This window comes from Neofelis nebulosa, chromosome 11 (assembly GCF_028018385.1).
Source record: "Neofelis nebulosa isolate mNeoNeb1 chromosome 11, mNeoNeb1.pri, whole genome shotgun sequence".
Classification (NCBI taxonomy): domain Eukaryota; kingdom Metazoa; phylum Chordata; class Mammalia; order Carnivora; family Felidae; genus Neofelis; species Neofelis nebulosa.
Window position 1 is genome coordinate 2,366,026 of NC_080792.1, and position 17,991 is coordinate 2,384,016.

Here is a 17,991-nt window from a genome sequence, read left to right on the forward strand (position 1 = left end):
GTCCTTCTGGAACTCCTCACGCAGACAGCTTCACAGAGGTTCAGATCTTCGCAGGACCCGAGTCATCATCAGTCTCAAAGTTTCTTATACCAGTGGACCACCTAGGCTCTGAATAAGAGGAATTGACTTGAATGCCGATGGACAGGAAAAATACCCTATCTAACGGGTCCGCATTTGCACTCAGCAAATGGGAGGTTTTGCAGGTGCCGGCTACGACTCTGGCGCTATGCTTCTGGCTTCCGTCACACCAGCCACAAATGGGATGGTCCAAGGGGACACAGGTGGGTACGTAAATACATCTTCCACGTGCTTCTTAGAAAACAGATATATTAGGTCCCGCATTTCTTCTAATACTTCCGTGTGTGGAGGAATCACGAGAGGAAAACAAAGGAACAGCCAGGGTGCAGGAAGCCTTTGTCAACCATGCAAGTCCAAAGGCAACCAGGACGCACCTCTTTGTACAGCTGTGGGGGTTCACACACACACATGACCTGTTCTGGCATCTGCAATGGCGACTTCAAGTTCCACAAAGCACATGAGGTATCATTGTCAGGGTACAATGTTTCTGCTGCTGTATTTGAATAGATTGCAAAGAATTTTCCATGCAAAGGACTTAGGCTGTCCTCTAAAACACTGGCATCACACATACATGCAACTTCTTTCCCTAGCCACCAAACATGAGAGCTCATGATTTCCCATCCTTTCGAAGAATTTTCTCCTATTCTGGCTAGAGAATCAGTTCAAGCATTGCAAACGTAAATACCATTTGCTGGAGGAGTGTGATTAGTGACAATGAATTCATCAGCTGGAAAATTTAACATGCAAAGACTGATATCGAGTTTTTTCATCTAAAATTTGACATTTCCTATGGAACCCTGATTTGACACGGGTGTGCATTACACTAAATCCTTTTTCAAAAAGTCTTCCTGATGTTGGATTCTCACAAAAAATATAGCAAAGTCCTGGAGTCTGAAAACTACTGTTCTAAGGTAGAATAATTTAATCTCTTCATCCCGTATTTTTCATTCTACACATGAATAAACACGAAATTGTCATGAAAAGTACATTTGAAATTCAGCCTATGATCATTTCCGAGGAAGTAATATTGGGGGTAAATGTGCATTTAACATTACTACGAATTTAATGAAACAAAGCATGTGTTTGTACAACATATATCCTTGGGTATACCTACTCAGAAGATTCCTTTTCTTCTAATGTTATCTGAATCGCGTGTTGCGTACGCTTTCCACATGTGGCACGACCACTACCATGTGTCTTAATGGATTCTGACTTCTCCCCAGCCCCATAGAAACTATTACCCACGTATCATCCTCACTGGCATTTTTTTTTTACTCCCTTTTGGCTCAGTTCCACTCAAGGCACACAAAATACCCTGGGCGATATCTTTGTAAAACTTTAATGACCACGTTCCCTCTTGGATCTCACTGGAAGCTTCCACTATTAGAATAGTTGCCCTTGGCATTTTCCCTGATTTTTTCTTAGGTAACTCTACAAAGCCTACATCGCAGAATAGTTTTAAGTGACCGGGCCAATGTCTGTCACCCTGAGTCACCGCTGTGCTGCTGTGCTCGTCTCCAGAGATGAAGTTAATGGGCCCTCATGACCACAGACAGGTGAAGCTCATCTCCGGAAACCGTGTTCACTATTGACAGTTGGGGGCAAATGAGGCCGGTGCAAATTGACTTGGCAAAGTCTCACTGCCATTTAACAGATGCGCCTCTATATAAATGGCCACAAAAAAAATGAAATCCAGGTAAAACTTTGATCGTGTATCCATGATCATATTTTGAAACACATACCTCGCAATATTACCTCGTTTCTTAAAATTGAAGAATTAACACATACATGTGTTTTTTTTCTAAATAAACTGGCTTCAAAATGTAGATCGCCAGTATTCCTGACCATCTTTATAGGCTGTCCGATGAAGAACTGAACATGTCGATGGAATTCTATTAACCTTTCGTTTCTGTAAAGGTATAAAAAACTATATAGCGTTTCCTTTTGTTTTTGAAATAAAATTTAGAAACAATCTTTACTAGACCTCGAGATTTCCTAAATGGATCAAAGTACTGTTTTCAAAAACAGGTAGGACTAAAATGATGCGACTTGTCATGAGCATAAGAAGTTGCAGGCTTGCTAACCCCTCGTCGTACTGTGTTCTGTCTGAGACTCCACACGAGCGCTCTAACGCTCTCACACGTGAGTGCAATTGGTGGACGGCGGGGTATCTATTCGACTTTTATTTTCTTTCGTATCATTAAGAGGTGACTCATTGCGCATGTGGCACTTGAACACTTGTTTATAGGCCTTCCTAAAATTTTCCGAGAGAAAAGCGTATATGATAGGGTTCACCGAGGAATTACTGTAGGCCAGGCAGTGAGCGGCGATTCTGAAGAGGAAGGAGACGGGGGTCAGCGGGAAAACCCCAAACTCGGCCCAGAGATTGATGACATGATGTGGCAGCCAGGAGATCCCAAAAACCACAACCACCACCAGAACCGTCTGTGCGGTCTAGAAGAAGAAGAAGAAAATACAGGAAGTGCGTCAATTACAGCAGGCAAAGAATGTTCCAGAGTTTCAAAACATGCGCTAAGAAAATATTATGTGTATCACCACGCAATCAAATGGATGCTAACTCTGCTGAACTGTCACTTCATATAACGGTTCTGTTCAAAACTTGTCCAGGACCTGCCACGGGGTAACTTTACCACATACGTGAGATGCGTGTGGATTACGGGCTGTGTCTTTGGGACCGTGGAACTATAAATATGCAGAGATTAAACACTGTCACCTTAAAGCCTGCAGAGCTCTGAAGCCAGCAGCACACGCAGAGACAGGTTCACCAGCGGGCAGCTCGGATGGGCGCTCGAACCCTCTCTGAACGGCTGCCTCAACAGACGGTGTATTTCTTTATTTCTCCTCGTTCACCTTTGGCCAGTGAAAGACCCCAACGCACTGATGCATTCCGGAAAGCCATCTCTGTTTCTGTCTGTGGGCTGATGAGCCCCATTTTTAGCTTGCACCTACCGTAACCCTTCCCTTGCTCTCCCTAAATCTGAAAACACCTGGAGGCCGGGGCAGGACACCCACGTGTTTCCTTGGAGATTTGTGCCAAGCAGGTGATGGAAGAATGCCGCACCTGATCGAAGACCTCAGCACAAGAGGAGCCCTCCCTCCTGCTTCCCGTCCGCACCCCGCTTCGTGTGGGAGCCCATCACCTTCCCCGTGGGCGCACACCTAAAGGGCTGGGGTCGAGCCCGAGAACCACTTCTCCTGCGTTTCAGGGCAGCTGGTTTGGTACATGTCGGAAAGGCAACAACTAGATAATTCACCTTGTGATTAGCTGGAAACTCTATGTCTACGGCTCCAAACAGAAGATGCCGGTCTCAACGTTTTGGAAACAAAAATCTGACGCAATCAGCTGGCTCCTTCCTTGAAAGGTCTCCCCTCCTGGGAGACCTCCCCTCTTCCCCCCCCAGGAACCGAGCAGGGCCCTGACTGCCAGATGGGCACAGCGGCCCCCGGGCAGTGGAGTGTGGCTGATTGTCACTGCCTGACCGCCGGCAGTGGGCACGAAGCGGGGCCTGCTGGGATCACGGCTCCTAGATGAGGACGCTGAGGTGCAGAACGGTCGAGACAGGTGCCTGGCGTTCCAGAGCCGGAGGCCAAGTCAGAGCCCGAAGCCGGGTCAGGTGACCCCAAGCGCATGCTCCGAACGCTCAGACATGGGGAAAGAAAAGCTTACGGAGTCTGCCTGGTCACCACCAGCCCCATCTCCGGGGGCTGCCTGTGCAGCACTTGGGCGGGCGATCAGGGACCCACAGGACAACGGTCACTCAGCCCTCCAGACAAACCAGGTGAGGACACGTGCCCAGCCCCCACACGCAGCACTGCCAGCTCCTAGGTCACCTCACCAGTAGGTCCACCCCTCGCAGAGGATGTGAGAGATAGGGACTTGGAGCCCCTCGACTGGGGATTAGGAATCTTCTTCCTCAGACTGTGAGTCCGGGCCGCCTGAATTTGTGGAGGGGACACGTGGACACGTGGAAGTCTGCAGCACCCGCCGCCCCGCCCCACCCCACCCCGATGGGAAAAGGCAACGACGCACCTTCCCCCACCTCCCTGCTGGGGCACCGAGGTGGAGCCCAAGATTCCCTGACGGCGCCCCTCTGCCTTCCCTTCTGCACAGAACCAGTCCCGACCGAACGGACGGATAAGGGGAAGGAGGGTTGGGAGGACAGAGGCAGAAGGAAGATGACAGAACCCAGGGGTGCTCATTGTCACGTCCTCGCACAAGACAAGGGCTGGACATGAGGGAGGTGGTTCCGAGACGAGGACATCACTGTCACAGCACAACTGAACCTGCCGCCTCGCGCCCGGTGCCCCCACCCCCCTGGCACTGCCCTGAGGGCTGTGTCCCCACCAGGATGTTCCCTCCACCCACGCCGTGAATTAGCGGCCAGACCAGCCAGGACGGCAGCAGGGAGCCGCCCACTCCGAGGGCAGCAAGTGCACACGCAGACACGAGCGTCAGAGACACGGGTCAGAAGCCGGGCGTTCTGCGACCAGGTGGAGGCAGGGATGCGGCAGGAGGGTGGGATTGCAGGGCAAGGCCAGGGCAAACGCAGCGTCAGGAGGGGCAGGAGACGACAGCTAAGCTCACCATCACGGGGATCCGTGGATTGTGCAGAAGCCCGGGACGGACAGTGGCCACGACCAGGCTGTGCAGCCTCGTGAAAACTGACGCAGCCTCCCGGGGCCTCAACTCCGTGCCCCAGTGACGTGGCTCTGGCTGTACCTGGTCCATTCAGACACTCAAAAGAACTCAGGTAAAACCTGACAACAGGTTTTTATAGGGCGGCAGGATTGCATCTTAAAGCTGCTTCCTACAGGGCACACAGAGCAAACAAGAGATTTGCCCACATGTATTAACAGATTGTCTGCCATCGATGCTCTTATCCATTAGTGCATGAGAGGTTCCATCCCCAGATGATTTAATCAAAAACAATCTAGGCGTGATTATACCTACAAATAGAACAGAACACATCGTCTTTTCTTTCTAAGACAATAAGAACATCTCTCTGCTTCCCCAAACAAATACCCTCTGGATATCCCCTTTCAGTGCCTCTTGCAGGAAGTTTCCACTAAGTGCCACGCTTAGGACAGAAATCGACCCCCAGCAGCTTACTGACAGGATCCATAATGTATCAAAGTCCATAGGGCAAGGGCAACGCGCATGAATATGATATATTTTCTGTTTGCAGTTCATTCAAGATGTACTTTTTTGTTTTTAGTAATTCCACTGGCCTCCTCAGAACCACGGACAAGGCTCTCTGGTGGCTTTGAATACGAGGGGATGCAACTTAGTAGTTCTTGGGGGAAAAATACTTAGTGGGCGCTTACATAAACTCCATCATCCATCTACGGCTCTTCCCAAAGAATTAAATGGCACGGCCGTCAGCACTGACTGCTGCCAGCTGCACATCTTCGGGGATTTGCTATTTTCTCCCAGCCTCATCAGGCATCTCAGTCCCTCGGACCGATGTTCTCTTAGCTGATGGCGACTCCGCGCCCTGCACGCGGGTTGACTCCAAATCAGCCTCGGCGACGCTTGGGCGAACGCGTCCAGGTTAGTGTAGCCGGGGACAGGAAATGTCCGTCTTCTTCTGTCTCCCTGCGGGTCCCGACCCAGCCGAGGAGACGGCGGCCACAGGACAGGAGTCCACGCGGGCAGAATAGCGACCGACTGCAACCTAAAGAGCTGGTCAGAGTAACACATGGGACAAGTCCCAAACCCGAGACGGAAGTGCCTCCCTGTGCTGATCACTCCCCAGGACACTGCTTGTTAAAATCCAAACATCTAGGCCTCGTGCCCCACATCGCAGTGCAGGGGTGGGGGCTATTGGGGACTTACCCAGGAATCTGCCTTTCTTTCTAAAAAGCTCAGTGGCCTTTGAAAAACCCCTGGTGAATTCCAGAAAAGCCACAGCAAAAGCAAATTATCGTCCCCGTCTCCAATTAAAGGCAAAGCCGCTTCCTCAACACTGACAGCCGCCAAGGCTGAACCATGACTTTTCCCCAGGAAGCCTGGAAAAGGCTCCTTGCTCTCCTTCTAGGTGAGACGTCAGGATGCAACGAGAGCGTTCCCGTCTGTGGAGAATGAGGCTGATTGCTCTTGATTTCTTACGTGACTTTTTTGCATTTCTTCTGACACCACTTGCCTTAGTCCGAGATGGAGTTGAACCCCGTGCCTCTACGGCTTGCCTCATCTGTCCGTGTCGTGTCTAGACTCCCGACACTATCTTCTGACACAGAAAAAGTCCTCCTTTAGAGTTATGTACAAAATCTCCAGATGCTTTACTGTCCTTGAGACTGGGCCCTTGATTAGCGTGCTTTTTTGCTCCTTCTACTGAAAGTATCTGAAAAACATGAATCTCTCTTCCTCCTGTAAGATGTTCTTTTGCAACGTCTTCTGAGACATTTGTTCTTTCTTCAAAGGACCGTACTCGCAACATGTCTAATGGAGCTTGGCTGGGAAGAAAAAGGTGACCGAAAGAAGAAAATGATGAAAACATTCCCTAGATCGTATCAATGGCAGCCAAAGAGCTTGCCGGGTTACTTCAGGTGCCGAGGGAGCCCAGGTTGTCAGGGGGGTCAACGCAGCCTCTAGTCCAGTGTCCCCTGCGAGGGACCCGCCCACTACGACGTCTGTCCCATTCTGAAGTCTTCCAGAGATGATCTGGGAGCCTCCTTTCAGTATCCCATCAGCCTTGCACCAGGAAACCTGTCTTCACGTGTGGTGGGGCTCGGGCAGAGCGTGGAACCGACCGCAGGGCTCTCCTATTCTTTCTAGTATTTTCTGCAGTGGAGATGTCGCCCTATGTATGTTCCTCCAGACGTGAAGGGTAAGTGCTGAGCATGTTCATCATGGAAGGCCTCTCTGCCCCACGCCCCTCATGCACCTGAAGCGGAGCCCCTGTGTGGGTGGACACGGCGTGGAGGAAGGGAGCCTACCCACCATGGGGGGAGGGGCCGTGACACGAGCGACGCTGAGCTGAGCGAACTACGAAAACCAGTACCGAGCAGATCCCTGTCCGCCAGCCCCGAGCGTGCACCTGCCCAGCGCCTCCCTGTGCTGAGCCCTGCGGGAGGGAGTGTCCGCCAGGAGTCGACCCGTCTCTGCCTCCGGGAAGGAGCGGCCCACCCCGGCTTCTCTACCAGAACCCTCTCCCCTCATCTTCCTCCACCTCTCCGCCCTTTGCCCTCTTCTCACCCCGCCCCCAACCCCACCCCGCCTCTTGCTCAGACGCAGGCCCGCACACCACCCCCAGCACTGCACCTTATTTGTTCTATGCAAACAAGGAGGCGATTAAATGTATCAGAAGAGAACTGACATCTGTTCAGGGCTGGTGAGGGTCAGAGGCTCTGAAAATGGAAGAGAAAATCTGCCCACCTCTCAATGCTACACCTTCTCTTATGGTAGGAATTACATTTACACGTGCATATGTGATAGGCAGCGTTTAAATATGTACCCAGTGCACATATACACAGGTATAGTATACGCTGCGCACATGTACAAGATATACACGTGTATATGTACCCACTCACATACATATGTACACATTTCTGTTATGTATGCATACATAATATATGCACACACATACACACACACATACACACTCACATACATAATCTATAAGACATGTAATATATGTGCACATGTAATATATACATGCATGTAACACGTACATTTTATGCACACACAATACACACATACACACATACATACACATGCACATGTGTAATTTATAACACAGTATATGCATATATGTGTGCCTATACACGTATACATACATGCACACACACACACATATAAAACTAAACACAACTTTTAAACTAATTGCTAATCAGTATTCTTGGCTATAAAGCAGAAACTTCTCTAATTACTTCTTACAGGATCTATTTTCATTCTTTCCACTGTGAGACTGCGGCGATTTCTCTGCAACACTTTGCAAACACAGACACGGACAGTAGCCAAGCCCGCAAACATGCGCGGCCAATGTCAAGGAAGCGTTTGACTTCCGTCCTTTGCGAAGCGTGAACCTCTTAACCCAGGAAGGAGCGTGCACACGGCCCAGGGGCTTCTCCTCTGTGGAGGTGCCCCAGTCCAGTTCCTCCCAAAGACACTCCCCCGCCTACCCGGCCTCACTCCGCACAGCTAAAAGTATGTCTCTCTCCCTGCAGAGTTGTGACCACAGGGAACCATGGCCCCTTCCAGCCCCAGGGGCTGGCTCTGGCCCTGGAGGGCGAGGACTCCATGAGGAACTATCCCAGAGGAAATTACAGTCCTTAATTGTTTGCAGTCCATAATCTTCTTGGAGGTGAGTGGCTCAGAGGACAGACTGAGAGGCGGACTACAAAAATGGAAATAGTCCAGCACAACATCACAGAGAACAGAGAAAGGAAAGACCAGCTTTAGGGTTCACTCCATTCACACAACTGAACGGCGGTGGCCGTTTAAAGGGATCCAGAAGCAAAATAAAGCCTACAGACGCATCAGTGGCCGGAAGAGGCAAGACAGCCTCGTTACATATGCTCCATCGTTTACTCTTAGGGGGATATTCGGAAGGCCACACGATCGAAATTGGAAACCAGGCCGAACTTCATGCTTTCTAAGCAGCTCCTACCCCTTCTCGTCATCGAGTCCGAGAGCAGATGTGTTTTGAGCCATATTATAAACAAGGAAAGTCAAGAAGAGCTGTGCTTTATGTAAGCAGAATTTTTAAAAATAAATATAATTATACTGTAAATCCTGCGAGTTCTGTATTATTGGCCATAAAAAAGTAGTTGCGAGGACAAGCAAGGTGCTTTCAGATGTTATGACTAATATTTGCAGGTAAAAAATGCCTGGCTATAATCCCCTCCCTAAACATCTCGTCCAATACTCTTATACCACTTTCTTTTTTTTTTTTTTTCCAACGTTTTTTATTTATTTTTGGGACAGAGAGAGAGAGAGACAGAGCATGAACGGGGGAGGGGCAGAGAGAGAGGGAGACACAGAATCGGAAGCAGGCTCCAGGCTCGGAGCCGTCAGCACAGAGCCCGACGCGGGGCTCGAACTCACGGACCGCGAGATCGTGACCTGGCTGAAGTCGGACGCTTAACCGACTGCGCCACCCAGGCGCCCCATCTTATACCACTTTCTAAAGTCAAAGATGTGTAGGAGTTAGATTAATCCTGACGTGTACCTTAGTTTTTTTCTCATAATGTGAACTGTAACAAATACCAGGATGTTAAATGCTTTAATATTACTCAGGAGAAGCTTATTTAAATCAGGATTCACCGGAGGAGAAAGACAATTAAAAGTGGGAACAATTCCCCTTGGGGACCCTTTCATATTTAATTCTCCCCCCACCCCTGCCGGGGAACCAGCATCAGTCAGGACAAGTCAGGGAGGAAGAGAGGACAATACATCTGATCTTGGGGCTTAGGGGACATATTACAACAATATTCTCTGTGGGGCGCCTGGGGGGCTCAGTAGGTTAAGCGTCCAACTTCAGTTCAGGTCATGATCCCACAGTTCATGAGTTCCAGCCCCGCATCGGGCTCTGTGCTGACAGTTCGGAGCCTGGAGTCTGCTTTGGATTCTGTGTCTCCCTCTCTCTCTCTCTGCCCCTCCCCGGCTTGTGCTGGCTCTCTCTCTCTCAGAAATAAATAAACATTTTTAAAACTTCTTAAATAATAATAATGTTCCCTGAAAAGACAGTTAAGCCAAAACCTTCTGATAATCACATCAGCTATGGTAGATGCACAATAAAATGGTTTTGTGCAAATTAAGGATGTCAGCAACTCTACCTTCTTCTGTCCTAATCAACTTAGAACACGCCTCCTAAAGAGGCTCAGAATCCAAAAAATATATGTTTCCTCATCTCTCCAAACCTCCGTCTAAGTTTTAATGCAGCCTCTGGTCACTGTGACGCCCGGGGGAGCTGACTTCCCATTCCTATCCCCACCTAATGGTAAGAGGTTCATTTCAAGGTCTGCACCAAGGATCCTAAATTTCGTAGGCAATGGGTGGATATTAGGATAATTAGGAATAAAAATGAACTAGGCTCTAACATGCGACATATACAATACATATTTGGGAATATTACCTTTTTCTTCGATGCTTCTGACTTCTTTGACATGTTCTTCAACTTTTTATGCAGATGATTGAGGACCTGGAAAACACAGACTGATTAAACCGATTGCCTCCTGCCCACAGTTCACCGTCTGATTGGCACTGATAATTCTCGACCTTCTGGCATGGGAATCGCACTGCAAAGTCATTCACACGGAAATTCCCTTAAGGTGGCAAAGTCTCACCGAACGTGAACCGCCAAACACGTCTGTTCCTCTAACATTCAGGAGCATCCAGGGGAAGTTTGTGCTCCTAGCATCTGTTTGCAGAGAGCCCTGCGTTGTGTGGCTCTGGGGTTTTGTCCAGAAAAACGCATATATGCATGGATGCATCCTTACTGGTCTGCCTTTCACCTCAGATTTCCCCGAGCTTCCACGTTGTAACAATCGCTAGGCCCCTATTACATGTCAGACGCAATGCTAAATCCTAGATAAGTGGAAACACTAGAAGTCTCCTTCCAGTGCACCGTCCAATGCAGGAAGCCAGCAAGCGAGCAAATCACGATGATGTCAGCAGAGAATTCTTCCGTGCAGGCCATGTTTGCTGCAACTTATTCCTTCTGTTTTCCTGTTGTGGGCTCCTTAAAGCAAATTACCACCCATCCAATCTCCTTACGTTCTTTATTTTAATTCTACCCACCTCGCCGTGCTTTTAGAAAACTCACAGTTGGGGAATTCAGCTTCTCGGGGGATTTATAGACTATTTAGTAAGGTTTTACAATTAACATCCCTGTCAGAGGATCTCCTGACAGACACTGGCTTCGTTCATTAGAGAAACTATTTTTGTCTCCTCTTGTCGACGTAATAGTCGGGAGAAGTGACGTGAAACATTTGGGTTATATGTAGGAATTTGCAGCGTAAGCTTGCTCTCACACACCTGAGCCAAGCCTGCAGATTCATACTTGAGTTGAGTTTTATATCCCATCTGAGTGGCATCCAAGGAAAATTAGCCTCTGGATGACTCAGGGCTTGGACTTCTCCATCATTTCCCAGATGAGTCTCTGAGAGAACTAGAAACCACATTCCAGACATTTTCTTGCTTCCCTCTAGCACCTCGGCCTGGAAATAATGCAATCCATTTGGAACACTGAACAAGCCTGCAGCACTCAGCTGGATGTGGCACTTCTGGAATGATCGGTTATACCCTAAATTAAGAAACTACAGGATTTCTTTACCAACTCCGTGGGCTCCACGCAAGTCAAGCAGACATCTTTGGGGTTTGAACTTCTGACTCCAAATTCACAGCCCTACCGAACTACTTCTCTTCCAACAGTGGGGTGTCATCACCTCCAACGTGACAAGTCTTACAGTGACGTGTAGGATCGTTTCCGATACGTTGACAGTGGCTGAGTTAACTGTTCTGCCAACAGAACCTGGGGTCCCAGAAACGGAATGTGAGAGAAACACAGAAGAAGAACTTTTGTGGGATCTTTCCTGGAAAGGACGGGCCTAGTGAGTTTCCTTGCTGGCAGCCTTCCCAGCAAGAGACCACGGGAGGACACTGGTCATGGAGGACGAGGGACAAGAAGCACGAACAGAGGACAGGTGGCAAAACAAAATCCTCCTGGAGAGGAGGCCGAACACAAAAGTCAAGGGTTATCTGCTTCTTGATGCTGCCCAAGGGTCTATTGACTCCTTCAGTAACCTCGGTCAGATCACATCTCAGTGACTTCAAGACTCCTGCGGGATGTTGAGTGGTCGTGGAGAAAACACTCAAGTATAGTTTTCTTCAGTAGCTGTATCTCCGTCCATGGGCCCACACTACGAGCATATATTGGTCTATTATAATGCATATAGTGACATACATTCGATGAGGTCGTCATCAAAGGTATCATGAGGGTCACAGTCGCATTTCTTTAAAAGACGATGGCAGCATGGTGGCATCACTCCATTGTTCTATACGCTTAGGAGCGTGTGTAGGAAGGCGCGCGTTCAAACCTGAGCCAAGGTCATCCCGGGCGGCATTTGTCTCTGGGGACGTGGCAGAACCTGGCAGGTGGGTATGTGAAGAGTTTGCCCTCATGTCAGATGGTGGAGGGTCCCAGACAAGAACTCCCTCTAAGGCAAGACGAGGAGGGGCCACCCCTGTGCAGGAGGGGGCACGGCAGGCACAGTCCAGCCCGGGCCTTCTACGTGTTTCTCGGGGACTATCGGCATAAACTGTTCTACCAAAGCCATAAGGTTTGGGGAGTAGAAGGCGACACTGGAATGCAACTCCCTTGTTCAGTTAAAGAAAGAAGAAGAAGAAGAAGAAGAAGAAGAAGAAGAAGAAGAAGAAGGAGAAGGAGAAGGAGAAGGAGAAGGTGGTGGAGGGAAAAAATGTAATTCTTGGCCACTCGTGATTTTTCATGGTGGCCATTGGTCCGGGGCCTTAGAGAAACAGCCAGTCCTGATCCTAACATTCGAGAAGAAGAACCATTAGCTGGACAGTGTTCTCTAACAATGGGGCCAAAGAAAATCAGCTAGAAAGAAACAACCAAGGTCTTGTTTAAACCCTGGAGTGAATCTGCAAATATCAGCTTGAATTCGAGAGAAATTCCCAGTTACGCTTCAAAGCAAACCATTTCCCTATTAAAAAAAAAAAAAAAAAGTATCCCAGTGATTCTGTATTTGTTGAATTGTTTTAAAACTCTTTTGAAACTTTGCCCTTTTTTGAACTTTGCTCTTTTTGAAACTTTCCTTTCATAAATAAATAAACTTTCATAAATAAATAAACTTTGCTTTCATAAACTCTCACGCGACGGAAATGTAGCCTAATTTTTCCTAAAAATCTGCCTTGTCATTTCCATTAAGAAGACCTGTGGACTTTGGAGAAATGAAGGAAAGGTCTGCTTCAGCCTACTTTAGGTGATTATCAATCTATCACGGAATATTCTAAGGACACTTCTAGTCCCGAGCTTCCTCCTGCCAAGGCCCTCCCTCGGGGACCGGTGGCTCTGCATTAAAACCCTTCCTGAACCGTTTACCGGCTTCATAATCTGGGTCAGTTGCCTTCCTCCTCCAAAACCCTTTTCTCAGATAGCTCCCACCCCCATGGTTGTGCAGACTGAGTGAGACAGTGCACGCAGTGGATCGCTGCGCTGGTACAACCACCTGCTTTTTTGTTTTGTTTTGTTTTTGTTTTGTTTTGTTTTGGTTGTTTGTTGGGTTTGGGTCTTTTGTGTATTTTTTATGAGGTCTTTTTGTTTGTTTGTTGTTGTGGTTGTTTTGTTTTTGCATTTACAAAAGAGCTAAGCTACAGCTATCTTCCAAAAGCTTTATCCTGTCCTATCTCCTCAGTATATCTTTATATGTAACCCTTTGAGGCAGGCCATTCTTCCAGGCAATATCCCAGACTATGACCATTCAAGTAGATATGACTCTACCTACAGAATATGGGGCAGGAGAAAACAAAGGCCAGGGGGCTGTAGTAAACATTTTTGTTGGAATAAAAGAAATTATTTCTCTCTGTCATCTGGTTATTCCTGGCCCTACAGTCACAGCCTTATCAGAAACTGAATCAGAGACACAAGAAGATGAAAATCAAATGGTAAGAATTTCAAATTTTGGCTACAAAGCTGTTTTCCTAGTGGTAATAATACTCCCACAGTACATCAGAGAACTGGAGTTTTTACCCCCACGAATGACTGTCATGTGATGAAGCAGATACTCTTACTCAAACACAAACGAGTTTATCAAAAAAGTTGAAGACTTTTAGTAGGTAAGACCTCTTCAAGTCCCGGTGTGGGTTTGCTGAGCTCCAAGGAGCAGAGGACAGAGGGAGGGGGGAGCTGGGCCACGGAGGGAGGGGGAGCTGGGCCACAGAGGGAGGGGGGAGCTGGGCCACGGAGGGAGGGGGGAGCTGGGCCACGGAGGGAGGGGGGGAGCTGGGCCACGGAGGGAAGGGGGAGCTGGGCCACGGAGGGAGGGGGGAGCTGGGCCACGGAGGGAGGGGGGAGCTGGGCCATGGAGGGAGGGGGGAGCTGGGCCACGGAGGGAGGGGGGAGCTGGGCCACAGAGGGAGGGAGAGCTGGGCCACATGCGTAGTAATGCATCTCTTGAGGACAGTTAGGGATTCAGGCCTGAATCACCTAATATTGTCTACACAACCCTTCTAATTGGAAACCCACCCACTCCTGACTAGGGTCAAAATTCTGTGAAGAAATATTCTCTTAGCACCTGGCTTATAATGCTTAAACTCGGGGTAAAATAAAATCCGAAACACCGTCTCCAGGAGCAAGGCTTCACAGAGTGGGAAGGGGACCAGGGCCACCACGCAGGGCGTCCCAGCAGAGCGCTGGGGAGGGAACATGGGGCCGCGCTCCTGCTGGGGGCGCTCAGAACCTATCCGCACTCCGGCCGCGGAGATTTCATCCTGGAGACTGGGTCTGAGTGCCTAAAACTGAGCCCGATTCCTCTTCTGAGAGGTGGGCGTTGACCGCTCAGCTGCCCACCCGCTGCTGCAAAGACAAATTCGGGGTCAAGGGCTGCGGTGGCAGGAGGCCGAGGGGAGGCGGGACCTCTGGGAAATCTTACACTTTGTTCTGCGTCTCCCGGACTCCAAGTAACTTTCTCGAGCACCACCAGACCGGCGAGGGCAAAGTGCATTGGGGACCGTTCTCAACCCGAACCGCCCAAGACAGCGAGGTCCAAGGGGCTCCCAGCGGGGCACGGGCTCCCAGGAGCTACTCCCAGGCCGGTAGCCGCCCGCCCGCGCCCCGCGCCCCGCGCCCCGCGCCCCGCGCCCCGCGCCCCGCGCCCCGCGCCCCGCGCCCCGCGCGCCCACCTTGGCGTAGCAGAAGCAAATGAGCAGAAGCGGCAGCACGTAGCCGAAGACGAAGGTGCACACCACGTAGGCCTTCTTGTGGCGCTGGTTGGGCCACTGCTCCCAGCAGAAGGTCTGGTTGCTGACCTCCCAGTGGAAGAGGCGCTGGTGGTAGGCCACGGGCGAGGCCATGGCGATGGACAGCGCCCAGATGAAGCCCACGCCCAGCAGCGCGTTGCGGGACACCCGCAGGGAGGAGGAGCGCCGGGAGTGCACGATGGCCACGTAGCGGTCCACGGACATCGCGGCCAGCGTGAAGATGCTGACCAGCATGGAGACGGTGAAGAAGTAGTGGATGAACTTGCAGACGAAGGCGCCCAGCACCCAGGAGGGCAGCGCGTAGACCGTGGCCTGGAAGGGGACGCAGAAGAGCAGGTAGGCTAGGTCGGCGATGCTCAGGTTGAGGATGAACAGGTTGGTGGTGCTGCGCGGCCGGCCAGGCTTGCTGCGCGCCAGCACGGTGATCACCAGGCTGTTGCCCAGCACGCCGAGCGCGAAGATCAGGCCGAACAGCACCAGGGTGACGACGTTCTCGACGCCGATGCCGAAGAGCGGCCTGGGCTCCGGGGCTGGGGGCTCGGGGCCGCTCGCGTTCCCGTCGCTGAGGTTCCCGGCTGCCGGCTCCATGGCCCGCGCGGGGCGCCCGGGCGCGCTGGCGACGGCGCCTGCTGGGGAAGAAGGCTCCGAGGACGGCCGGGGGTCCCGGCCCCCAGCACGCAGGGCGCGCAGGTTCCCGAGCCCGAGGCCCCGGCGGCTGCGCCTACTGGGACCGTCTCTGTGCCGGGAGCCCCGCTCTGGACCCTCCCGGGCGGGGGTCCCTCTGCGCGGCACCCGCCCCACCCCTCCCCGCCCCGAGCCGGGGAGGAGGGACGCGCCAGGGCAGCCGCACCGAGAGACCCCTCGGCGCCTTACCGGGTCCTGGTTCCTGGCCGGCTGCCTCGTTCCGGGAGCGGCTTCGGGCTGCACCTGTTGCTACGAGCCGCTCCCTTCCCGCGTCGCTCCGAGCACGGCCGGCGCACCGCGCTGTCGGTGGAGACGGCTGCCCGCGCCCCCACGCCGGCGGCGCCGCGTCTCCGCTCCCAGCTTTTGCAGGGATGCCAGGCGATCGACAGGGCGAGCGCTTTCCCGAGGGTTCGCAGGGGAAGACGGGGGGCGGGGGGGGCGGGGGTGCTCCGGGGCCTCCGTTGTGCACCCGAGACGTAGGAAACACAGCGCCCTGAGATCCGCGCCCCTGGGGGCCTCTCCGCTCCCCCCGGAGGTCACAGCGCGCGCAGAGACGGGACGGGTCCTACCGGATGGGTCGCCGCCCACCTCGTCGCCCGGACTGGGGCGCGCGCGCTCGCCTGTGCGAGGTGCGGACGTGCGTGCGGCCCGGGAGGGCGGCAGCTGCGGGGAGCCGCACCCCCGCGGCCGAGGGGAGCCGAGCGGGCTGCCGCGGGGCGGGGAGGCGGCCGGGGCGCAGCCCGCTCCTCTCTCCCCCTCCCGGGGTGGCTGTCAGCGGGAGCGCTCCCGCCCCGGGAATGGGCGCTGCAACCGAGTTTTGTCACATCCCTACTCCCGCCCCCACCCTTCCCACCGCTAGGGAGGAAACAAGCAGGGGAAAAAGGAAACGCCTCTGAGTTTTCTTTACAAACGTGCCCGGAATTCGCGGTGTCGTGTTCCCACCATCCACCTTTAGGTCAGTTTTGCCCTACGTTTCTCATGCGAGTGGCACAAACACAGGCAGCGACGAGACGTGTTTAGGAGGTGGAAAGAGCGCGCCTGGTGTTGCATCCCTGTTGTGAACCGTGGCTACACCAGAAGCTGAGCGAGCTAGTGGTGAGTAAGCATTATCCTTGTGTGTAATCTTGCGGGTTCCCAACTGGAGAGCTGAGCCGAACCCATTTGTTTGCAGCGTTGACAGGATGCGTCTGTATTCACTTCCAAGATGACCCTATGTTTGCAGCGCTCCCCAAATAATGACTGAGTGTCCCTTATGTGCCAGACGCAGCCAGGTCACACAAAGCTGAGCGGGGTGCACTGTATCCTGCGGATGTGAGACAAAGAATCCACAGGGACCCCGGCAAGTGCCCACAGGTGGGGGAGGCAGGGGAGGGGGGTGCGGGGCTCGCCCCATGGCATTTGCCCTTCTGCCTCCCCTGTTCCCTTCTGCCTCATTTCCAGGAAGATTTTGATGCAGTTCATTGACTGACCGTGTGCGGAGTACTTCACCTATTTCTCTTAATGTCCACACACATTTCCCTGAGGACGAAATTGAGTTTAACTTGTAACTTGTTTCGCAGAGTATCTTGCTAAATCAAGAAGGGCCTCACCTTCCCTGGAAGGTGCCTCCAAGCCTTGTCGGTCAGTATTGCTTTTCTTCCCAAAGGTCTCTCTGACCTCCACGTTCATGGATCTTGTGTTGGAAGTCATTTATCATCAGATATGGGAAACAGGGTTTTTTAATTATTATTATGAACGATTTTCAACATGGAACAGATTTGACGAAATTAAGTTAACTACCCGTGCGTCCATCATCCAGCTTAGAATAAAAAAAAAAAAAATTCTCAATAGAGTTGGAGGCCCTTTTATGTACTTTGCAAATCACAACCTCCATTGCCGCCCTCCCACCTCCAGGTAACCTAACGTCTTGTCTTTTCATCATTTACTGACGTATTTATGGCATCTGCATATGTTCTTATATAATATGCTGTGAGTTTCTGCTTTATTTTAATGTTATATGGTCGGTATGGTAATACTTTTCCCTTAAAGTGTAAATTGTCCTGTATTGTGGTAGATACACCAACAGGCTTTGCTACTTATTGGTCTTCTGTATTTTTTGCAATCTTCCTATGTCCTGTGATTTAGGGGGTATCTCTTAGAAGGAGCACATAACTGGATTGTTTTAAAATCCAATTTGACAATCTCTGTTTTTTTAACTGGTGAGTTTTAGTCTGTTTACATTTATTGTTATCACTCATCTGTGTGAACTTACTTTTATTTATTTT

At 51.2% G+C, this 17,991-nt stretch overlaps 1 protein-coding gene across 1 annotated transcript; it reads right to left on the bottom strand.

Moving 5' to 3' along the window:
- Positions 1-546: 546 nt before the first annotated feature.
- GALR1 (galanin receptor 1) lies at positions 547-15,836 on the bottom strand. The gene is made up of 3 exons (XM_058691774.1): positions 14,966-15,836; positions 10,176-10,241; positions 547-2,532 (listed from the first exon to the last, which is right to left on the bottom strand). The coding sequence occupies exons 1-3, from the start codon at positions 15,629-15,631 to the stop codon at positions 2,215-2,217; spliced, it is 1,050 nt and encodes a 349-aa protein (XP_058547757.1). The 5' UTR covers positions 15,632-15,836; the 3' UTR covers positions 547-2,214.
- Between the last annotated feature and the right edge of the window lie 2,155 nt (positions 15,837-17,991).